General features: G+C 41.1%; 1 protein-coding gene across 2 annotated transcripts in view; it reads right to left on the bottom strand.

The window, feature by feature from the left end:
• The window catches only part of tubgcp4 (tubulin gamma complex component 4), a 53,944-nt gene that overhangs the window by 19,704 nt on the left and 8,418 nt on the right, over nucleotides 1-25,822 (bottom strand). Inside the window, exons 3-10 of one of the 2 annotated variants that reach the window (XM_072282047.1) lie at nucleotides 22,520-22,642; nucleotides 21,190-21,243; nucleotides 19,157-19,213; nucleotides 15,674-15,753; nucleotides 13,608-13,812; nucleotides 7,359-7,524; nucleotides 6,312-6,436; nucleotides 2,979-3,029 (exon numbers count right to left, since the gene is read on the bottom strand). In XM_072282047.1, coding sequence (XP_072138148.1) covers nucleotides 2,979-3,029; nucleotides 6,312-6,436; nucleotides 7,359-7,524; nucleotides 13,608-13,812; nucleotides 15,674-15,753; nucleotides 19,157-19,213; nucleotides 21,190-21,243; nucleotides 22,520-22,642 — 861 coding nt within the window. The remainder of the gene's footprint in view (nucleotides 1-2,978; nucleotides 3,030-6,311; nucleotides 6,437-7,358; nucleotides 7,525-13,607; nucleotides 13,813-15,673; nucleotides 15,754-19,156; nucleotides 19,214-21,189; nucleotides 21,244-22,519; nucleotides 22,643-25,822) is intronic. The other variant, XM_072282049.1, reaches the window with a different exon arrangement.

Genomic DNA, 25,822 nt, shown 5'->3' with positions numbered 1-25,822 from the left:
GATAGCCATAAAATATTGAAAATCCATGGAAGTCGCTGAAGCTCCCCTCTCGCACGAAAAACAAAAAGAAACAAAACTCGCAAACCCCGAACTTCGCCCTCGCACAAAAACTAACAGATCATCCATCTGGACACGGCAGCTAAAACATCAAACCCCAAACCCCCAAACTCCCCCTCACACAAAAACTAACATATTGCCCACCCAGACATGGCAGCTAAAACATCAAACCCCTAATCCTCCAGCTCCTCCCATGCAAAAAAGCAACAATAACATCAAACACCCAACCCCTCCCTTATCTAAAAAAGTAACATATTGTCCACCCGTTAATTGGCAACACAGAAAAACTGAAAGAGACCAATATAAACTACAGTCCACACTGATAATCACATACATCTTGGAATTTCAAAAGCATTCTCTGTCAGCATCAAGAACAAGAAATGCAGAGGACTTAAACAATCTTTTGTTTCTATTTTCACAGAAGACAATAAAACCTACAAAAATATTGAAGAACCAATTGTCAACTGCAAATGAATAAAGTAAATATTATAAAAAAAAACTATTGTTAATGAGCCTGAGAAGTGAAATATCTCAAAGATCTGATAATCTGCTCCTCAAAAGTTTGAAAATTCAGCTACAAAGGTAATGGACACTCTGGTTACCTAAACTATAAACACAATACTTGTAATAAAGGGAATATAGTAAACATTGACCAGTCTGATTCTTGAACAGGTCAGTCTGTCATGGGAAGAGTTTGAATAAGTTAGGTCTTTACTCTCTGCACTTTGATAAAATGAATAAAAATGACTCAACAGGATAGATGTAGGAGGGACATTTCCCAAGGGTGAGAAGTCTAGTGGTCAGTCTCAAAATAGTGAGTGGGCCATTAGGACCTAAATGAAGGAAAATTTTCTCAACCCAGGGTGTGGTGGACTCTTGAAATACTTCAGCCCAGATAAATGTGGAACCCTAGTCAATGTGTTCAAAAGGGAAATCGATAGTTTTCTGGATATTAAAGGGATAGGAGAGTAACACAGGAAAATTAAGTTTAGGGTTAGGTCAGCCACAATCTTGTTGTACAGCCAAAGGGCCAAATGGTCCAGCCCTGTTCCTTTTCCTTATGTAAATTATAACCACTACGTGAACAAAATGATAGTTCTGAAGGGAAAAAGCTTTCTCATGTGACTTTTAGCTGAAGTTTTAACCCATGTTTACAATATAATTATATCTGCTTGGTTGTTGCAATCTAAGCAGCAATCTGGAACTTCAGGAGAGACAGATATGATCTGGAACTTTACCTAGGTCCTGATCACTGATATACATCTGCCTAGCCCTGGAATCACTATGTCTTGACACAGGGCTTTGACTTGAAACATTATCAATTCTTCCCCACCCACTACCGCACGTCCCCCCCACCCCCACTGTCCCCTGCCACCACAGATACTGTTTGACCTGTCATTTTCCTCCTGTTGGCCACTTCACCACTGATAGGTATCACTTTAATTCTAATATATTCTAAAGCATATTAACATCCTGGCTAAAAAGAAAATCGTAACAATATTCATTAAGTTGAATCACTGACTCCATTTTGACTCCCACATGAGATCAAATATTACAGTGAGTAATTGACTACTTTTTAAAATCAAAAAAGAACAGATTTTACTGTAGGCGTTGAGTGTGCAAGCTCTTTTTGTAAGGTACCTGAATAAATCAGGAATCAGCAGTGAGTCACATTTATATAACCCTTAAGGTTTGGCAACAAGAGAGTGTTGAATAAATATCATACAGGTTACAACAGATGCCTGCAGCCCCGCAGCAGCTGGCAAATACATCGGCCTATCTCCCAAGCTCTTGATCGTATGCACATTAGTAAGCTTCGTAAGAACTACATTCAGCTTAAGTACAGTGAAAGCTTTTCATGCTTATAGTAATAAACACGTATCATTACTGAAAGCAGCTCTTATCCCAAGTGCAACTTATTTGATCAATTAATGGAAAAAGCTAAATCTCCACACTTGGAATACTGTGTTCAGTTCTGGTCACTTCATTATAGCAAGGGTGTAGAAGGTTTAGAGGGGGTGCACAGGAGATTTGCCAGGATGCTGCCTGGACTGCAGGACATGTCTTATGAAGATGGGCTGAGCCAGCTATAGCTTTTCTCTTTGGAGAGAAGTAAGATGATAGAGGTGTACAAGAAAGAGCTATAAATAAGAATGGACAGCTGAAGATTCTTTCTCCAGGGAGAAATAGCTAATAGAAAGGGGCATAATTTTAAGGTGATTGGAGGAAAATATGGGGGGGGGGGAATGTCGGAGGAAATTTATTTATGCAGAGAGTGGAATGCCCTGTGAGGGGCAGTGGTAGAGGCAGATATGTTATGGGCATTTAAGAAATTCTTGGATATCCACAGAGATGATAGAAAAATAGAGCATTATGTAGAAGGGAGTAGTTAAATTTATCTTAGAATAGGTTAAAAGGCTGGCACAACATCATGGGCCGAAGGGACCACACTGTTCTATGTTCTACTTTTAAAAATACAAGTTTTTTTAACAAAAATTATTGTCTTTTCTCCCAATCCTAACACTTTAGGTTTCCTTTTAAGTTTATTTAAATTTGGTTCATCAGATAACAAAACTTAGTGCTGGAACCTGAAGCTGTAGCTGCACATTTCGAAATATCCAGTGACTCAACATCAAGAACTCCAGGATCAATTCTAATGGATAATTAATCCAGGACAAAGCCCCATTTTCTCTACCCCATCAAATACCTCAGCTCTTACTTCAGATTTACTGCAACTGTATGTCTCCATTCCTCCTCCAGCCAACTTTTATTATCTTCATGGGGATGCCAGTTCAGTACTCACAGAACTTGAAATCCACCAACTTGAAATAATGTACCATATATCACCATGCCTTCAGTGTCCCCAGATCAAAGATAAAATACTCCACAAAATCCATTTTCTAAACACTGTTCAGTCTCACCTTAAGTTGTCCCAGAAGTCCTGCCTCTTCCACCACCAACTTCCATAGATGCTGGTTAAAAATTAAAAGAAAAACAGATTTACTCAAAGACCTGAACAAAATTTGAACAGAGGTACCTCAATAACACAGACACAGCTCACGGGTGTGTGATGAATAACACTTCACCTGAACTATCTGCCTAAACATTCTTACCATCACATTTCATATGGCTCTGGTCCCTCTTGCATCAGTACCCTCAAGTGCCATTAAAAAAAATCCTCAACATGAGAGATTCTGCAGATGCTGGAAATCCACAGTAACACACACAAAATGCTGGAAGTACTCAGCAGTCAGGCAGCATCTATGGAGGAGAATAGAAGTTTGATGTTTCGGGCCGAGACCTTCCCTCAGAAAATCCACCATCAGTTATAAGCAATCATTCTCCAAAATTGATCTGACTTGGAAGCCATGTTGCAGAGCACAATTCCTCTCTCATTTAGACCGCATGGAAAAAAATATTTTGTGGTGCACAGTTCTTTAGATTGGAATGAGAAGAACATAATTTTATACTGCTCTCGCCAAGCCAGAATTCAGCTAGGGCCAATTGATTGCACTGCTGTGACAATGTAACCCAGTATGAATGGTGAGGAGATAAAAGACCAGTTAACCAAACAGCTCAGCAAAGTAACAACAGAAAAATACCAAATCCTCGGCGACTAAACTTACAGAGCTAAAAGTGCAAAACAAACAGGTAACAGAAAGTCGAGTTTATTGTCACATGCTCAAGAAAAGTGAAGTACAGGTGCAATGAAAAACTTGCTTGCAACATCATCAGGTCACATAGATTCAGAAAGCAACATACAGAATACAAGTCATACAGAAGTTGCACGTAAATTATCCACACATTTTTTTTATATAGAGAGAGGATCAACAGAAGATTTAGCAGGATGTTGCCCAGGTTAGAGAACGCATCTAATGAAGGTAGATTGGCCAGGACTTTTCTCTTCCGAGTGAAGGAGGATGAGAGGCAACTTAATAGAGGTGTACAAGATGATAAGAGAAATAAATCAAGTAGATAGCCAGAGACGTTTTCCCAAGGCGGAAATGGCTAATATTAGGCAGTACTATTTTATGGTGATTTGAGGAAAGTATAGGGGGATGTCAGAGGTGAGTTTTCTTTACACAGAGAATGCTTAGTGCATGGAACAACCTACCAAGGGTAGTGGTAGAGGCAGATAAATTAGAGACATTTAAGAAATTCTTAAATGGCAAATGCTTGATAGAAAAATGGGGGGCTATGTAGGAGGGAAGGTTTAGATTGATTTTAGAGTAGGATAAAAAGCGAGCCAAAGGGCCTGTACTGTACTGTAGTGTTCTATGTTCTAAAATTTACAAGACAGCGAACAAGCTAAAACTGGAATAATAATAGAGACAAGTTTTATCATGAGTATCATCTAAACTTCATTTTTAAGTAACTATTTTATAACTATAATAAATTATTCTTTATTTATCATTAAATACTATTGTTATTATGCCATTTAATTAATAGATAAAAAAACTGTTTCTCCCTCTATGCCAGGGGTTCCCAATCAAAAATCATAGGAACATGAGAGAAATGAAAATCTGGTGAGTAACTATTGTTCCACTATTCAAGAAGGGAATCAGGGATAATCCTGGAAACTATAGATGGGTGAGTCTCACATTAGTGGTTGGGAAGTTATTAGAGAGAATTTTTTGGGAGAAGATTTAGAAAAACCATGGATAAGAGAAAGCCATCATGGCTTTGTGCAGGGCAAATTGTGTCTTACTGACTTGACTGAGTTTTTTGATGTGATGAGGGTTTTAGATGAAGGTTGAGCTGTGGATGTTGTCTACATGGGTTTTAGTAAAGTGTTTGACAAGATTCATCATGGGAGGCTCGTCCAGAAGATTAAGATGCATGGGATCCATGGTGAATTGGCTGTTAGGTTTCAGAACAGGCTTGCTCATAGAAGATAGCTGGTGGTGGTTAAAGAGACTTATCCTAATTGGAGGTTTTTGATTAGTGGTGTTCCACAGGGATCTGTACTCCGATCTCTGCTGTTTGTGATATATATATATAAATGACTTGGATGAAAACATAAATGGGTAGGTTGGTAAGTTTGTGGATGATAAAAAGATGGGTGGTGTTGTAGGTAGCATAGGAAATTGACGGAGAAGACAACAGGATAAAAATCCATTGCAGATATGAGCAGAGAAATGGCAAATGGAGTTTAACCAGTGAAGCGTTACACTTTGGAAGATCAAATGTAAGGAGACAGTACACTGGTTAAGGGCAAGAACCTTAATAGTGATAGGGTGGTTAAGAAGGCATATGGCATGCTTGCCTTTATTAGTTGAGGCATTGAATTCAAAGATCAGGAGGTTATTTTACAACTTTATAAAACCCTAGTTAGACTATATCTAGAATATTGCATATAGTTCTGGCTGTCCCATTATAGGAAGAATGATGAGGTTTTCAAGAGGACGCGGAAAAGGTTTACCAGGATATTGTCCGGATTAGAGGGCATGTACTATACCGAGGCTGGACAAACTTGGGTTGTTTTCTGCTAAGGGGAAATCAAAGGTTCATTATATTATGAGGGGCATAGATAAAGTAGACAGATGGTATCTTTTTCCCAGGCTTGCTACATGTCTAATACCAGAGGGTGAGAGAGACATTTTCAAAGGATACGTAGGGGCAAGTTTTTTTTTCCCCACACATAGAGTGGGTGCCTGGAATGCACTACCTAGGGTGGTGGTAGAGGCTTTTCAGAGACGTTTAGATAGACACATGAATGTGAGGAAAATGGAAGGACATGAACATTGCGTAAGCAGAAAAGATTAGTTCAGTTAGCCATTTAAACGGTTCTGCACAATATTTTGGGGCGAAGGGCCTGCTCCTGAGCTGTACTGCTCTATGTTCTATCTTCTAAATTGTCCCCCTGAGTCTGCTCCACCATTCAACAAGATCTTTTACTTCAAACGCTACTTTTCTGCCCTATCTCAGTTTCCAACGAAAAAAATCTGCAATGCCTTGAGGGCAGAGCTAAAATTTACTCGGTCCATACACTCCCCTCCTGTCCTCACTCCCACCCCCCCACCCCCCCACCCATCCACTTCACCTCCACCCCTTGTCCTGTGTCCTCCAGCGGAATACTTCCAGCAAGTGCTTCTTTATATTAGATAAAGGGTATGTTTCACTCATTAAGGCATCAGGGCATGTCGAGTTCAGCAGTCTCAATGTTCATTAGTAAAAGTCACAGAAAAGAAAGCTGTAATGGCAATCACAGATAAACTATTTTCATATACCCTGGTGGTTATACTCTTTCTTACCTCAGCCACTGTACTTCTGATCCTATCAATTAGATTTTCAAAATCCACAAGGTTGAAAAGGGGCTGTTGTTTGAGCATGTGCAGCTCTGCAGCAAAGGCATCTTCCTGGTTCTTTAAAATGGACCCTGCAGCAACACACAGAAAGTACACCGCTGAGTGGCTTGGCATGCAAGAACAAACACAAGCAGTGGTTCTAATAGCAGTTTAGCCAAAATAGTTCAAGCTCTTTTTGGAAAACACTTCTAAATTGTGGTCTACGTTGCAAAAAAAAAGGCTCATGATGAAAAGTCACAGCACATTTTCAGCAATTTTTAAAAAATTCTGGTAAGAGTAGTTCTCTTACCAGGATGCTGCCTGCATTAGAGAGCATGCCTTATGAGGAAAGCCTGAGCAAGCCAGGGCTTTTCTCTCTGGAGCAAAGGAGGTTGAGAGACGGCTTGATAGAGGAGTATAAGTTAAATAGAAACACAGGTACAAAGGCCGGCAAGACTCTTCCTTAGGCGGAAGTGGGTAAAACAAGGGGGCATCATTTTAAGGTGACGGTATGGGGGGGGGGTAGGATGTCAGAGGTAAGTTGTTTGTTTTTGTTTACACAATAAGTGGTAAGTGCATGGAACGCACTACCAGGGATGGAGGTAGAGGCAGGTACATTTGGAATATTTCAGAGACTTTTAGAGTGGGATGGAAGGGTTGCATTGAGCTTGGAGTAAGCCAAGAGCTTAGAAGAAAACTGTGAGCTGAAGAGCCTATATTGTGCTGTGCTGTGCTGTATATCCTATCTAATAGGGAACTGCTGCCAAATTCTTTCCACTACTTTTCCCAAAACTACCCAATTCTCTTTTACATACAGTTTCTTGTGAGTTATGGCCAACAACACTTACTGTCCACCCCAGATGCTCTGAAAAGGTGATGTTAGCAGAACTTACTTTTACAATGCCTCTGATTAAGATCAAGGATCAAAACAGTGCCTGATGCAGTTTTGGAAACACCCTAGTCTCTGAGATGAACCACGGAGGGATCAGACAAACTCCAAATGCTGAGGCCCACCTGCACGAGTGTGATTCACGTTTTGATTCTCGAACATCTGCACAGATTCACCCACAAACAGGATCTTCTCTGCCACTCTCACTGGAATGTATGAGGGCAGCATCTCAGCTCGTAATGAAAACTGCTTCACAGACATGGCCAACATGTTCTCCTCTTCAATTAATCGCTATGAGAAAGAAACAAAATTCATCAGCATCAGGATATCAATGCATTACCCAAGTATTTTCAATATATACAAATCATAATCAGGTTTATTATCACTGACATAATTTGTTGTTTTATGGCAACAGTACAGTACAATATACAAAAATTAATATAAGCTACATATAAGAAATATTAAATAAATAAACGGAGCAAAATAGTGAAGTAGTGTTCATAGATCCATGATCCATTCAGAAATCTGACAGTGCAAGGGAAGAAGCTGGTCCTAAAATGTTGAGTTCATGCCTTCAGACTCCTGTACTTCCTCTCTGTTAGTAGTAATGACAAGAGGGCATGCCCTGGATAGTAAGGATCTTCAATAATGGATGCGGCCTTCTTGAGGCATCGCCCTTGGAAGATGTCCTCGATGGTGGGGAGGCTAGTACCAATGACAGAGCTGGCTGAGTTTACCACCCTGTAAGACCATAAGACATAGGAGCAGAACTAGACCATTCAGCTCATCGAGTCTGCTCTGTCACTCCATCAGGGCTGATCCCAGACACCACTTAACCCCATACACCTGCCTCTCGCCATATCCTTTGATGCCCTGACTGATCAGGAAACAATCAACATCCGCCTTAACTATATGCACAGACTTGGCCTGCACCGCAGTCTGGGGCAGTGCATCTCAGAGATTTACTACTCTCTGGCTAAAAAATTCCTCCTTTCCTCTGCTCCAAAGGGTCACCCCTGAATTTTGAAACTGCCCTCCAGTTTGGGATACCCCAACCATAGGAAACCACCTCTCCACATCCACCCAATCGAGACCTTTCAAAATTCAGTAGGTTTCAATGAGATCACCACGCATTCTTCTAAATTTCAGTGAGTACAGATTCAAAGCTGCCAAACGCTCCTCATATGTTAACCCCTTCATTCCTTGAATCATCCTCATGAACTGCCTCTGGATTTTCCCAATGACATAGGCGTTCTAAGATATGGGGCCCAAAACTGTTGACAATACCCCAAGTGCGGCCTAATTAGTGTCTTATAAAGGCTCAGCATCATCTCCCCTTGAAATAAATGACAACATTGCATTTGCCTTCTTTACCACAGACTCAACCTGTAAGTTAACCTTATGGAAGCCTTGCACAAGGACCCCCAAGTCCCTCTGCACCTCTGATGTTTGAACCTTCTCCCCATTTAGATAATAGTCTGCAGTATTGTTCCTTTTACCAAAATGCATTATCCTACACTTCCCAGCGTTGTATTCCATCTGCCACTTTTTTTGCCCATTCTTCCGATTTGTCTGTGTCCTGCTGCAATCGCATTGCTTCCTCAATACAACCTACCCCTCAGCCTACCTTCATATCACCTTTGCCACAAAGCCATCAATTCTATTACCTAAATCACTGACAAACAATGTGAAAAGTAGCGGTCCCAATACTGACCCCTGAGGAACACCACTAGACATCAGCAAACAATCAGAAAAGGCCCCTTTTATTCCTACTTGCTACCTCCTGCCTGTCAGCCATTCCGCTATCCATGCCAGTATCTTTCCTGCAATGCCATAGGATTTTATCTTGTTATGCAGCCCCATGTGTGGCACCTTATCAAACACCTTCTGAAAATCCAAGTAAGTGACATCCACTGCCTCTCCTTTGTCCACCTGACTTGTTACTTCCTCGAAGAACTCTAACAGACAGATTTGTCAGGCAAGATTTTCCTTTACAGAAACCATGCTGACTTTGACTCATTTAATAAATAGTCTCCAAGTACCCCCAAACCTCATCCTTAATTATATACTCCAACTCTTTCCCAACCACTGAAGGTAGGCTAAGTGACCTATAATTTCCTTTCTTATGCCTTCTTCCCTTCTTAAAGAGCGGAGTGACATTTACAATCTCCGGGACCATGCCAGAATCAAGTGATTATTGTAAAATCACAACCAATGCATCCGTTATCTCTTCAGCAACCTCTCTCAGGACTCTGGGATGTAGTCTATCTGGTCTAGGTGACTTATCCACCTTAACACCTTTAACTTTGCTAGCACTTTTTCTTTTGTAATAGCAATGGCACTCACTCCTGCTCCCTGACATTCACGGACCTCTGGCACACTGCTAGTGTCTTGCACAGCGAAGTACCCATTAAGTTCATCTGCCATTGCTTTGTTCCCCATTACTACCTCACCAGCATCATTTTCAAGTGGTCCAATACCAACTCTCACCTCCCTTTTACTCTTCATATAACTGAAAAATCTTTTGGTATACTGCTTCATATTATTTACTAGTCTGCCCTCATATTTCATCTTTTCCCTTCTTATAGCTTTTTTAAGTGCCTTCTGTTGGATTTTAAAAGCTTCCCAATCATCCAACTTCTAACTCACTTTTGCTACCTTATATGCCCTTTCCTTGACTTTTATGCAATCTTTAACTTCCTTTGTCAGCCATGGTTGCCTACCCCTGCTATTTGAGAACTTCTTCCTCTGTGGGACATATCTATCCTGCACCTGTGAACTATTCTGAGAAACTTCAGCCATCTCTGCTCTGCGGTCATCCCCACCACTATCATCCTCCAATCCACCTGGGCAAGCTCCTCTCTCATGCCTCTGTAATTCCCTTTATTCCATTGAGATACTGATACATGTGAGTTATGTTTCTTCTACTCAAATTGCAGTATGAATTCAATCATATTATGATCACTGCCTCCTAAGGGTTCCTTTACATTAAGCTCCCTAATAAGATCTGGGTTATTACACAACACCCTATCTAAATGGCCTTTCCCCGAGTAGGCTCAAACACAAGCTGCTCTAAAAAACCATCTCATAGGCATTCGACAAATTCCCTCTGACACCAGCCCAATCACCTTGCATATTGAAGTCCCCCACTACAATTGTGTCATTACCCTTAATACATGCCTTTTCCAACTCCCATTGCAATCTCAACCCCACATCTTGGCTACTATTTGGAGGCCTATATATGATTCCCATAATGTTTTTTTTTACCTTTGCAATTTCTTAACTCTGGCCCTATGTCACCTCTTTCTAAAGATGTAATTCCATCTCTCACCAACAGAGCCACACCACTGCCTATGCCTTCTTGCCTGTCCTTTCAATACAAAGTGTATCCTTTGGTGTTAAGCTCCCAACCATGGCCTTCTTTCAGCCATGACTCAGTGATGCCCACAATGTCATACCGACCAATCCCTAATTGTGCCACGAGTTCGTCCACCTTAATTCAAATGCTACGTGCATTTAAATACAGCACCTCAGTCCTGCATTCTTCGCCCTTTTGAATTTTGCCTCTGTGGTACAGTTTAACTATTTGCTTGTCCTTCCTTACATTCATGTTACACTCAACATCTACTTGTAAATCTGCCAGCACAATGTCAAGTCTACATGACTGGTTCCTATCCCTCCATCATATTAGTTTAAACCACTCCCAACAGCTCTAGTAAATCTGACGCAAGAATATTGGTCCCCCTCAGATTCAAGTGTAACCTGTCCCTTTTGTACAGGTCCCACCTGCCCCAGAGGAGGTGCCAATTGTCTAGAAATCTGAATCCCTGCCCCTGCTCCAATTCTTCAGCCACGCATTTATCTGCCACCTCATTCTATTCCTATCTTAACTGTTGCATGGCATAGGCAGCAATCCCGAGATTACTACCTTTGGGGTCCTGCTTCTCAGCTTCCTTCCTAACTCCCTGTATATTTCTTTAGGCTTCCTCCCTTTTTCTTCCTATGTCGTTGGTACCAATATGTACCACAACTTCTGGCTGTTCACCCTCCCTTTTCAGGATACTGTGGATGTGTCCAGAAGCATCTTGGACCATCCATTTCTTTTTTGTGTCCATAGAATCACCTATCTGCCCCCCTGACTATACAGGCCCCTATTACTGCTGTCATCCTCTTCAGTTCCCTACCTTTCTGAGCCACAGGGCCAGACTCAGTGCCACAGCCACGGCCACTGTGCTTCCCCCAGGTAGGTTATTCCACCCACCAACAGTACTCAAAATGGAGCACTTATTGTTGAGAGGGATGGCCACAGGGGTGCTCTCCACTATCTGGCATCCCCCCTTCCCTCTCCTGACATTCACCCATTTAGCTATCTCCTGTAGCGTTGGGGTGACTACCTCCTTTTAGTTCCTGTCGATCACTGCTTCACTTTCCCTACCAAGCCAAAGCTCATGGAGCTGCAGCTCCAGTTCCTTTAGACAGTCTCTGCGCTGCACTTCGTTGCACTAGCGCAAATGTGGCCATCACGGAGGCTGGAAGTCTCCATAAAATCCCATGTCTGACACCCAGAACAGAACACTGGCTCTATAGACAAACCCCCCTATTCTCTCTAGAGTTGAATAAGAAATAAGGAATGAACTTACCTAGCCTCCACTTGTTCTTGCTGAAGCCTTGTTGAGCCAAAGCCTTACTACTCTAATTCAAGACTATTCCGACGATGACCACTCCCACGATGACCACTCCTCGAGGTGGTACCTCCTTTTATGGAGTCTGGGTTTTTAAAAACCTCTTTGTCAGACCTGCACAGAAAGGCTCCTATTGCATCTGTACAGTACTCTAATCAAGAATGAGGGGTAGTGGTATATCAGTGAAACTTACCTAATATTGAAAGGCCTAGATAGAATGGATGTGGAGAGGATGTTTCACCAACAGTGAATGTGTGTTGAACCAGAGGGCACAGTTCAAAGTACAAGGACGTTCCTTCAGAACAGAGATGAAGAGGAATTTCTTTAACCATAGAGTGGTGAATCTATGGAATTCATTGCCACAGATAGCCTTGGGGGCCAAGTCATTGGGTATATTTAAAGCAGAGGTTGACAGGTTCTTGATTAGTAAGGGTGTTAAAGATTATGGGAGAGGCAGTAGAATGGGGTTGAGAGGGAAAATAAATCAGCCATAACGGAATGGCAGATCAGTAAATGGGCCAAATGGTCTAATTCTGCTCCTATGAATTATAGTCTAACACCATTAAAAATAGATAATCTAATTTTTGTGCATTAAATGGTTTCCAGAGCTAATCCATTATAAACTTAAGCAGAGGGTGGGGAGCTTGGTGGCAGTGGGAGTGGGGTAGGCTGCATGAAATGCACACCAAGTTCAAGTGAGATACAGATACAATCAAAAACTGTAGCAACATCACAGGCCATAGGTACTGACATCTGAAGACACTGCCAGTGAAGAACCCCTTTTAATCAAAGACGAAGTGAGATTTCACAACTCTCAAGGTCACTTGAAACTCACTTCATGGTGCCACCTTCACAACCTACAGAAGGGACTGACTTTCCATCCCAATGAGTCTGTGCTGCATTCTACCATAGCTCTAAGAACTGAAAGGATGCTGATGCAAGGGCAACTGGCTCAAAGGAATCCAGCTAACTGAACATCAAACGTGACACAGCTATTAACCCAGAGCAATTCATCCAAATCAATTAATTCAGTTCTTTCATGCTGTCAGGTCAGATCACTGTTCCTGACAAATTCAGTTTGCAAATTACAGACATTCCACCAGGAAGGCAGGATGAAGGAAGATTCCAGAATTACTGAATAGTTTTAAACTATTTTGATTGTGACAACAGTTCTGTGTGAATTCAACCATTTTGTCCAAAGTCACATACAGATACAATAATATACGCAGGAAGAACTGTAATTAAAATTAACAAAGACTATGGATATTGGCCTTATTTTCCTGCTTCTATGGTTTGAAAGACACCATGTGAAAAAGAGGTTTTCACAACAATAGAATGCTGAACGCAGCTGATAATGAAACACTCCTTTAATATACAATTCTGATTTAGAATTATCACTTGCTAGCTTGCACGTTTACGTGTTACAAGCAGCTATGTTTCTACTTTACAAATTGGTTCATCTTTTCTTTTAAACACAAGAGATTCTGCAGACGTTGGAAATCCAGAGCAACACACACAAAATACTGGAGGGACAGGCAGCATCTATGGAGAGAAATAAACATTTTGGGCTGGATCAAGATGAAGGGTCTCAGGCTGAAATGTTGATTGTTTATTCCTCTCCATAGATGCTGCCTGACCTGCAGAGTTCCTCCAGCATTTTGTGTGTGCTGCTCATCTCTTCTTTGCTCTTACCAGATCCTGAAGTTCCTTGAGCTGCTTCCCAGTCAAGCCTCGGATTCCCAGATCCTCCTCTTCTTCCTCCTCAGGCTGAGTGCCCACATTGCCAGAGGAAGGCCCTTGCTTAATAAAGAACTCCTCATACTTGTCTAGTAACAGCCCATGTAGCATCCATGCAGACAGCTGCTTGTACATCACACCGTGACATACTGCCAGGATCCTGAAATGACATAGCAAAATAATCAAAATTTGCTAACCAACAACTTAAAATTTATGTTTTATTGACATTAATACAGTCTTTTTTCCTTTCAGTTTACCTATCTTAACCCTCTCAGGCACCTAGTATTAGAATTTGGATGCCCTTCCACACCTGCCTTTAATTGCATTGTTCATCAGGACCAACTTACACTTATTCTTACCAACAGCTGTGGCTGAACATCAGTGGAACTTCATTGGATACAGATATATTTTGGGACAGCTTGATGCTGAATAAATGCATTTACATTATTTATTTAGAGATACAGCACCGTAACAGGCTTTTTCAGCCCAATGAACCTGCACTGCCCAATTACACTGTGAACAATGGACCTACTAAGTCATACGCTTTGGAATGCGGGAGGAAAGCGACTGGGTCGCGGGGAGAATGTGCAAACTCCTTACAGAAGGCAGCAGAAATTGAACTCGGTTCAGTGGTACTATAATAGCGTTGCACTACCGTGCTGCCCCCACTTTCAAATTCACCTTTATATCAAAGTTGCACTAACGCCCATTGGACTGACATTTTTCAAAAGACTTTTAGTTCAAGCTCATCTATGCCTTATTACTTTTCTTCCATTCATACTTTATCCTTCCTACAGTCCTGCAAAGGCAGTTGCAGTGTTTTGTCCTTCACCCATACCTACACAGAATGAAGTTCCAGAAACATTCACAGCAGCATGTAAAACACATCGAAATTGTCTTCTGGGTCCTCCATTATGTTAACATTAACTGGTAAAAATATCAGCACAACACTCTGGGCTGAATGGCCTTTCCACTGCTGTACTGTTCTACTTTCTAATAATAGCCTGGATAAACAGTTGCTCTATTAGAAACCTAGATAACAGTAATTTCCCTGTCAGTTTGTCTGGGGATTTGGGGATAGCAGAATTTAAGCAGGCCCTATATACACTTCCTTGCTGACAGTCATAAACAGAAGTCCAAGGGAGATCCTGGCATAATTCTATGAAAATACTTAGTAAGCCAAGAAAGTTCTTCAACTTACGAAAATAGATCGTTTCATAATGAAATCGTCAGTAGAAAATATACAACCAGTTAAGACTAACCATTCCAGCTGAATCGACATAATTGCATGAAGTAACAGCAGCATAATAGGTTGCAAGTACAGACATTTTCAGCATTGCCAATTAAGGAACTTTCTTTTCCAAAGTGAAATTTCACAACTCACAAGGTCACTCAAAACTCATTTCATGGTGACTCTTTCACAAACTGCAGAAGGGACTGACTCATTAGCATCCTAATGAGTCTGCGCTGCATTCTACCATAGCTCCCAGAAATGAAAGGATGCTGACCTAAGGATAACTGGTTGAAAGGATTACATGCAGTAGAATGGAGGGCTGTACTGCTAGCATTAAAGGGGATAGATCAGTGCTCAAGTGCAAAATAAATACTGACAGGATTTGCTTTCCGGGATGTATATTCTGTGCAATGTTATGTACGACATGGATGGGGGGGACTTAAGTTCCTAAAAAATAGGCAAATATTCAATTTTCCAAAAGTGATGCTATGTCACTTGCATCTGTGTCAAGAAACACAAAATCAAAAAATATATATAAATTGTATTGATTTACTTCACCTCACCACCCCCTATAAGTTTAAGAAAAACAAACTTTACTGCACATCGCAAATGTTGGATCAACATTTGTGCATTTGATAAGAACAAATTTCTGTAACCTGAACAGGCATGTTGCAGGGGTCGTTGGCACTGCTTTCTTGATATTTCTAGATTATGCTCAGAACCAAAGGTTGCGTACAGTAACAGGAAACCTGTGGTACATAGCATGCATAAATTGTCTGTCCCTTACTTCTCCAGTGCACTGCGAACTGGTGGAAGTCCTCCACAGCTGTGTTTATGGACAGTCTCCAGGAGCTGGCAACCATGGATCTAACAGGACGAAAGAAAGTAAGCAAAATGAGAGCCAACTGACCTGTTAAGCTGGTGATTTATTGCTCACAATTCAATATTACACTTTAAATATTCACTGTCATTTGAAGAGGCCTAATTTTGGTGCACCTCTTCATGAAAATTACTGTGGTATGGTTTCACAGACGTTAGAAACATAGAAAACCTGCAGCACAATACAGGCCCTTCAGCCCACAATGCTGTGACGAACATGTACTTACTTTAGAAATTACCTAGGGTTACCCACAGCCCTCTATTTTTCTAAGCTCCATGTATCTATCCAGGAGGCTCTTAAAAGACCCTATCGTATCTGCCTCCGCACCGTCGCTAGCAGCCCATCCCATGCACTCATCACTCTCTGCTTAAGAAACTTACCCCTGACATCTCCTCTGTACCTACTTCCAAGTGCCCTCTCATGTTAGCCATTTCAGCCCTGGGAAAAAGCCTCTGACAATCCACATAATCAATGGCTCTCATCATCTTATATACCTCTATCAAGTCACCTCTTATCCTCTGCCGCTCCAAGGAGAAAAGGCCGAGTTCACTCAACCTATTCTCATAAGGCATGTTCCCCAATCCAGACAACGTCCTTGTAAATCTCCTCAGCACCCTTTCTATAGTTTCCACATCCTTCCTGTCGTGAGGTGACCAGAACTGAGCACAGTGCTCCAAATGGGGTCTGACCAGGGTCCTATATAGCTGCAACGTTACCTCTCGGCACTTAAACTCAATCCCACAGTTGATGAAGGCCAATGCATAGTACGCCTTCTTAACCACACAGTCAACCCGCACAGCAGCTTTGAGTGTCCTATGGACTCGGACCCCAAGATCCCTCTGATCCTTCACTCCGCCAAGAGTTTTCACTCTGCCATTAATACTACATTCTGTCATCATATTTGACCTACCAAAATGAACCACCTCACACTTACCCGGGTTGAACTCCGTCTGCCACTTCTCAGCCGAGTTTTGCATCCTATCAATGTCCCGCTATAATCTCTGACAGCCCTCCACACTATCCACAACACCGCCAATCCTGTGTCATCAGCAAATTTACTAACCCATCCCTCCACTTCCTCATCTAGGTCATTTATAAAAATCACAAAGAGAAGGGGCCCCAGAACAGATCCCTGAGGCACACCACTGGTCGCCGACCTCCATGCAAAATATGACCCACCTACAACCACTCTTTGACTTCTGTGGGCAAGCCAAATCTGGATCCTCAATGCAAGGTCCCCTTGGATAAGCCTTGCATGGGGTATCTTGTCAAATGCCTCGCTGGTATCCATATACACTACATCTACTGCTCTACCTTCATTAACATGTTTAGTCACATCCTCAAAAAATTCAATCAGGCTCGTAAGGCACAACCTGCCTTTGACAAAGCCATGCTGACTATTCCTAATCATATTATGCTTCTCCAAATGTTCATAAATCCTGCCTCTCAGGGTCTTCTCCATCAACTTACCAACCACTGAAGTATGACTCACTGGTCTATAATTTCCTGGGCTATCTCTACTCCCTTTCTTAAATAAGGGAACAAAATCTGCAACCCTCCAATCCTCTGGAACCTCTCCCATTGATGATACAAAGATCATTGCCAGAGGCTCAGCAATCACCTCCCTCACCTCCCAGAGTAACCTGGGGTACATCTTGTCTGGTCCCGGAGACTTATCCAACTTGATGCTTTCCAAAAGCTCCAGCACATCTTTTTTCTTTATGTCTATATGCTCAAGCTTTTCAGTCCACTGTAAGTCATCCCTACAATCGCCAAGATCCTTTTCCATAGTGAATACCGAAACAAAGTATTCATTAAGTACCTCTGCCATGTCCTACGGTTCCATACACACTTTTCCACTGTCACACTTGATTGGTCCTGTTCTCTCACATCTTATCCTCTTGCTCTTAACATACTTGTGGAATGCCTTGGGGCTTTCTTTAATCCTTCTCACCAAGGCCTTCTCATGGCCCCTCTGGCTCTCCTAATTTCATCTTTAAGCTCCTTCCTGCTAGCCTTATAATCTTCTAGATCTCTATCATTACCTAGTTTTTTGAACCTTTCGTAAGCTTTTCTTTTCTTCTTGACGTTGGTAGCCATTCTACCCCTTTCCAATTTGCAAAGGCACAGATGCTGACTAACCACATGAAATTCAACAAATCATATTATGCTACGTACAGTTGTCATTAAATATCCACACCCATTCTCTCCTGTTGGATTACAGTGTAGAAAATTCTCATTTTTCATGTAGTTTAAGTTTCCTATTTTTGTTTGTATTTTTATATAATCACCTATCTAAATTCAATTATTCAGTAATTACAATATAGTTCCTTTCATATTTTTATATCTTTTTAATTTTTAAAACTTTTTTTTGGGGGGGGGGGTCTTGGCCTGAGGCAGTGACTGCTTGCTTCCCTCCCTCCGTGGATGCTGGTTGACCTACTGAGTTCTCCAGCATCTTGTGTGTGTTGCTCAAGATTTCCAGCATCTGCCAAATCTCTTGTGCCTGCAATGCACTAATCAGATATGGCCAGCATGGCTTTGTCAAGGACAGATGCTGACCAAGCAGAGTACATTTGTTGAGGAGGCAACAAAGAGTATTGATAAGGACACTTGTGACGAGGGGATCTAAGGAGGGAAAATTTTTCACCTGGAGTATAACTGGAATGTAACATCAGAGAGCTTGGGCAAAGCAGCATTACTGACAGAATTTAATAAATATCCAGGTCCGCACTCAAATCATGTCTGCAGAAAAGTCTATGAAACCAATCATCTACTTTGTAGCCTCATTTCCTTTATTACAACATTGACCAAGCTTCAATAAGTATTTATTTATTTACAGCTACAACACGCAATAAGCCCGTCCGGCCCTTTGAGCATTGCCACCACAAAGCCGATTTTACCCTAGACTAATCATGGGACAATTTACAATGACCAAACAACTTACTAATCAGTATGTCTTTGGACTGTGGGAGGAAACTGGAGCACCTGGAGGAAACCCACACATTCCACAGGGATTGTATACAAACCCCTTATGCCAGGACTGAACGCCGAATTTCAACACCTGGAGCTGTAATAGTGTCATGATAACCACTTATGCTACCGTGGTACCCAATGCACTTTGCAATGTCCTGAAGGAGTTAAATATAAAGGGGCATAAGAAATGTAATTCATTTCTTTCTGGAAAATAGAGAACTTTAGGCTTACTTTTGAGAAATCTTTCAAATTATTATAGGGTGTGATAAGAAAGCCTTGTTAGGTTAAACTTCTATGACCAGGGACTATAAATATATATCAGCCACCGATAAATTATTCTCAAACAATATGATAGAGTGCTTGGACCCACACAAGTGCCACTCGATAAAGGAAGTCAGCACTGAATCAACTTACCTTTTGAGACTTGATTTGTTCAACCACCACCATAACAGATGGGAACAGCAGCTGAAACTAAGAACAACAATGGTAAGCAAGAAGGGAAGTCAGTACCAGAGGTAGGCTACCTGAACTGAGCACAAAGGGACATATTAGGTTCACGATGGGGCAGGTGTATATGTTGTGTTACGTATTCAGGACTGAGTTGGGGTGACCAGCTCAATAGCTTATATAAATATATGCACTGTTAATACATTTGAAGGGATTGAATTTAAGGGCAGGGAGGTTATGCTGCAACTGTACAGGGTATTGGTGAGGCCACAACTAAAGTATTGCAGGCAGTTCTGGTCTCCTTACTTAAGGGAGGCAGTGCAGAAGAGGTTCACCAGGTTGATTCCAGAGATGATGACGTTATGCTATGAGGAGAGATTGAGTTGCCGAGGACTGTACTCGCTGGAATTCAGAAGAACGAGGGGAGATCTTAAAATTATGAAAGGAATAGATAAGATAGAGGCAGGAAAGTTGTTTCCACTGGTAGGTGAGTCTAGAGCTCAGGGACAAAGCCTCAAGATTCAGGGGAGTAGATTTAGGATGGAGATGAGGAGGAACTGCTTTTCTCAGAAAGTGGTGAATCTGTGGAATTCAATGAATCCAATGAAGCAGCGGAGGCTACCTCAGTAAATATATTTAAGACAAGATTGGATAGATTTTTTGCATAGTAAGGGAATTAAGGGTTATGGGGAAAAGGCAGGTAGGTGGAGATGAGTCCATGGCCAGATCTGCCAATATCTTATTGAGTGGCAGAACAGGCTTGACGGGCCAGATGTCTTACTCCTGCTCCTATTTCTTATGTTCTTATGTTATGTTCCTTTTTAGAACGTCTCCTTTTTTCCCCCAAGTTTGCAAAATATTTCCAACTTCATTAGAATTGGAACTGGTTTATTATCACATGTACAGAGGTACAGTAAAAAGCTTGTCTTGCATACAAATCACGACAGTGCATTGCGGTAGTAAAACAACATGCAGAATAACGTGCAAGCCGCAGAGAAAGGCAGACAATAAGGTGCAAGACCATAACGGGGTTGACTGTGAGGCCAAGTATCTATCTTATTATACTAGGGAACCATTCAATAGTCCTGGGTCTTAGAACGGTGGGGGCGGGGGGGAGGGGGTGAAAAGAGAGTAGAAGCCTGGTGGTACTTGCTTTCAAGCTTTTGTACCTTCTACCTGATGGAAGAAGGAAGAAGACAGAATTTGTGGGATGGGTGAAGTCTTTGATTATGCTGACTGCTTCACTGATACAGTAAGAAGCATCAACAGAATCCATGGAAGGGAAGCTGGTGTCTATGTGCTGAACTATGTCCACTCCCTGCAGATTTTTGTGGTCATTAGCAGAGCATTTGCCATACCAAGTATTACTCCAAGAGAGGAAAGTGATGCTGTGATCAGGTTCTAGAGGGAAAAAAAAGAGACTTGGAACTCAAGATAGGGACAGTTCAGGTAAGGTTTTAATTTTAGATCCAAGCTGAGAGCCAGCCATAATTGCATCAGAACATTTTAGCTCAGCAAGTCAGCTCAGAATGGTAGAGTCAAGTACACTTTTCGGCATGTGAAAGTGTCGTAAAAGCAATGGAGCAGAATATTCCCAATCCAGTCTCCCGTCAAATGCTCACAATGCAAAACTTTACATTTGGAGTATTTTGAAAAATAGGAGAGGGAATAAGTAAAAATGAAAGAATCGTGATAAATTGTTCTATGTTAGCATGTTTAAGCTTAATAAGAGATTATAGAAAGCTCATATTCTTTGAGTTGATCCTTGTAAGGTGCCAAATGGTGGCTCTAGACCAAGTTCAATCCACTGATGCTGCACCCAAAACTCCTCTGACTACATGCTTCACTGACTGGTCTGCAGACATGCCAAGATATTTAGTTTTGACATCAAACGCCAGAAGTGATTCAGCAATTTTGAAAGTCACTTTTCAAAGATGGGCACTCATCCAATCAGCTAATGAATCTGGAATAGCTTCAATGTACTTGTGACATATGCTCACCTGATCCAAGGAGTAGTTGATGTGAGAGACAGAGAGGTGCGGGTCTGCCAAGAACTGGAAAAAAACATACAGGCAATATATCATCTTGCTAGAGCCAGAAGAGTGTATTAAGACTCATCAGAAAAATGCATGCATTTGACAATTTTTAATCTCTTAACCAACATCACTGTAATAGAAAACGTAGTAATTTATCTCAATGCTTCTCTGCAGAACAAGCTGCATACAAATTAACTGCAAAAGTGATGAAATTTCAAAAGCAGTTAACTGGCTATAAGGTAGATTGGAATGTCTGAAGACTGTACACTTGTGCAAGACATTACATATATGTAAATCCTTTCTTTATTAGGTTCAAGAACAGCGACTTCTCTTCAATCATTCAGTTCTTGAGCTAATCTGCAGTCTTATCAGTAGAGTTTAGCAACACTATGACCATTTTTCACTAAAATGGATTTTGCTTTTTCTTTGATTCTAATTGTGTTCTCTCTTGTAAAAGGTGTTTTTATGATTTTCTTGTGAACACTGTTTATATGATGCTATGTGCCTGTGATGCTGTTGCAAGTAATGCTTGTTATTGCACCTGTGAAAAGACATATGACAATAAATTCAATTTTAACTTTGAACCCCTACCATAAATGTATTGTAGGTGCAACAAGAAGTAATGTTACACAGTGACTTGAGAACCTAGATAATATTTGGATAATATTTGAAGAGAGAAAATATCCCCATATTTTGTAGACACAAGACTCTGCAGAAGTTGGAAATCTTGAGTAATGCACAAAATGCTAGAGGAACTCAGCAGATAAGACTGCATTAATGGAGGGACATAAACAGTCGATGTTTCAGGCTGAGACCCTTCATTAGGACTCATACTTGTGTTCTCTGAATTCACCAGAAGCTTTTTGGCTCCTTCACATGACTACAAAGTAACTGGTAGTTGAAACTTCTTAAACACATGATGACTGAATGTGACAGATAAGTTAAACTAGCTGGCCTTTCTCACACAGCATTTATACATGTAAAGGTAACTTACATGATTTAATTGAGAGAAGTGCTATTGCATAGATGGAAGTAGGAATGTTGTCCAAGGTACCTGAAGATCTCCCTGCTTTTTGAAATAGTATCACAGGATCTTTAACAATCACCTGAAGATCTCTAAAGTGCAAACCAAACTTCAGATTAAGGACAGGTGGAACTGTATAGCTGACACTTTGCCCAGAGAACAATGCCAGGTTACTGAAAATTTATCAATAGCAACTCATTCAAATGATAATAGAACAGTTTTAGCAGCTCCATTTTCCTGCAATGTTATAGTAAAGGTGAAGACAATTACCTCCTGCTCCAGGTCAAGGAGTGCCTGCCTGTAGGGCTGCAGCACCGAGTCTAGTCCTGTACAGAAGGCACGAAGGTAAATCCCGTGCAGTCCTGTCTGGCCCTGCTGGGAAGGGTGGCACTCCTGTAACATAAGACTAGCTGTTACTGGTTCATTTAAGAAAGATCAGATGAATGGAAAAGGATAATAAGGAGGATAGATATGAACAGAACCACAATCTTTATGGTGACCATCATTTACCGTTTGGGCAAATGGCCTGCTTTGGAGCTTCTTTGTATCTTGTGTGAAAATAGGGTCAGGAGTTCCATTGTATTTATCATTCTAACCAGAATATTCCCACCATATATAGAAGTATTTTGAATAATTCAGTTGTAACAATATTCCGACAGAAGATCCAGGTGAACGATATAGCAATAAGGAACACAGCAAAACAGACAAATGGGCACAGAACTTAAAAGTCATGAGCTGACACCGTTTCCACCAAAATACGAGCATCGGCGGGTATTGATGAGGACTATACAGTTATTGCCTTAAAGGAAAAAAATATTTCAAAGACAACAATGAAGAATGACATGGAGATGAGAAACTTGATGGCAGTATAAACATCAACATAATCTGCCTAGGTCAAGTGCGAAGATTCCATGTACTTCTCTGTTACAGCCTTATAGTTATTGGGAATTTCTTCACAGGAAAAGAAAATATTAAAACCAGATCTGAAAGAAATTTTCAGAATCAACTTTTAAGGATAAATAAATAGGAATTGCTCATTTGTTCATAATATAATATAATATACTATATATTATTGCCACTAGGATAACCAAGCGGCAGGTTAAATTGAGTGTTCTTTCAATGATCAAAGTAAATTTGTTACCAAAGTACATATCCTGTATGCCACCATATACAACCCTGTGGGCATACTCAATAAACCTATAGAATAATAACTATAACTGCGTCACTGAAAGACTACACGAACTTGGAATTCAGCTGGTGTTCAAAAGAAAACTGTGCAATTAAAAAACAAATAATAATAATAAATAAGCAATAAATATCAAGAACATGAGATGAAGAGTCCTTGAAACTGAGTCCACAGGTTGTGGGAACATTTCAATGATGGGACAAGTGAAGTTGAGTGGAGTTATCCACTCAATAGAATCATGTCATATTTATGCTTAATTCATATAATTAAGAATACAAAAATTAGAAATAAAGTATGTAAGCACTCAATAAAATTAGAGTTGATCCATGGTTTGTCCATTTTCCAGTTCTTTATTTCCTGATTCAATGAGGTTATGTTGAAACATTATCATCATTGTTATATAAGAAAAGGAATGAGGAATTATATACAGAATAAAAAGGGTTAAAACCTGACTGACTTGTTTGTAGCTTGACTAGTTGCGTGATGAGAATAATGTTGCAAGATAATAGTGGCTTACTAAACTGCTAACCATAGGATTGCTTGATGCAAGGAACAAAGGAGTGCATGTTGCTAGAGATAGCTGCTTTGTGTAACCACTAATCAAGGATGGCTGGCAATGATCAGAGTACTATGTGATAACAAATGATTAACAAGCAGCCCTGGACAGTGCTCAGGGCTCACTTGGTTATAGATATCCAGGCTCTATGAGCGGGACTCTGTAAATCAATTGAGCGACACAAAGTTGCTAATAAACAGTATGTAACCTTAAGTAAACTGTGTTTGACAATTATTCCCTTGGTCTGAACCTAAAGTCCTCTGGTAGAGAGGCAGATCAACAGGAAAAGATACATTTTCAAGGAGTAACCACCTTTTCTATGCCACAGACCAATACCACTAAGCAAAGGGCCGCGGACCCCAGTTTGTGAACCCCTGATCTAGATCAAGATATCCACCACAGACAGCCTCAGTGCCTGTTCTCTGTCTCTGGTGGCCTGGTTCAGGCCTCGTAATCTGTCTCAATAATTCTGGTTTAAGGATAATAAACTGCTGAGGCCACTGTTTCTGCCTTGTTACAGGAGATTGCTATCAGAGCACTATCCAATTTGAGTTTTACTCACACATGACCTAATGAACAAACACCCAAGTAATCACATTGTCAAGTTCACTGATAACACAACAGTGGTGGGGCTCTTCACCAACAATGAGAAGGCTTACAGCAAGTCGGTGGAAGAGCTCAAAGTCTGGTGCCAGGCAAATACCCTCTTTCTCAAATGTCAACAAAACAAAGGAGATAGTTATCAACTTCAGGAAAACTCACACCACTCACATCCCTCTTTACATTGAAGGCATGGCAGTGGAAGCTACAAGGAGTTTCAAAGTCCTGGGAGTGCACATCTTGCACAACCTCTCATGGCTACAGAACACATCCTACAATCTACATAAAACATAGACATCTACAGCATATTACAGGCCGTTTGGCCCACAATGTTGTGCTGACCATGTAACCTACTCTAGAAACTGCTTAGAATTTCCGTCTATTTTTCTAAGCTCCATGTACCTATCTAAGAGGCTCTTAAAAAACCCTATTGCATCCGCTTACACCACTCCCGCTGGCAGTGCAATCCACGCACCCACCACTCTCTGTGTGAAAGATGTTGACAGGTATTTTAGACAAGTATTCTGAAACAAGACTTGAATGGAAGCGCTGCCCAGCAACATTACACTGTAATGACTTATTGTAGGTCTGATTACATTTCCAGCTCTGTGATCAGTACCAGTGCAAACAAGTCGCAAAATTAACCCAGTGGCCACTTTATTAGGTACACGTATACACCTGATCATTTATGCAGATATCTAATCAGTCAATCATGTGGCAGTAACTCAATGCATAAAAGCATGCAGACATGGTCAAGAGGATCAGTTGTAGTCAGACTAGACTTCAGAATGGGGAAGAAATAGGACCTAAGTGACTTTGAACATGGAATGATTGTTGGTGCCAGATGGGGTGGTATGTGTATTTTAAAAACTGCTGATGTCTTGGGATTTTCGCACAGAACAATCTCTAGAGTTTACAGAGAATGGTGCAAAAACCAAAAAAAAAATCCAGTGAGTGGCCGTTCTGTGGCTGAACATGCCTTGTTAATGAGAGAGATCAAAGGAGAATGGCCAGAGTGGTTCAAGCTGACAGGAAGGCGACAGTAACTCAAATAACCACGCATTACAACAGTGTTGTGCAGAAGAGTACACTTTGAATGCTCAACAAGTGGAACCTTGAAATGGATGGGCTAATGAGTGTAAGTGCATGTTAACATCAGAATAGTACTGCAAAATATCTGTATTGTTGATATTTACCAGTCCAGCGGCAAAATCCAGTGACTGGATCGCAA

Source organism: Mobula birostris, chromosome 18 (genome assembly GCF_030028105.1).
Source record: "Mobula birostris isolate sMobBir1 chromosome 18, sMobBir1.hap1, whole genome shotgun sequence".
Taxonomy (NCBI): Eukaryota; Metazoa; Chordata; class Chondrichthyes; order Myliobatiformes; family Myliobatidae; genus Mobula; species Mobula birostris.
Note: the sequence above shows the minus strand (reverse complement) of the source record. Positions and strands in the feature narration are given on the sequence as shown.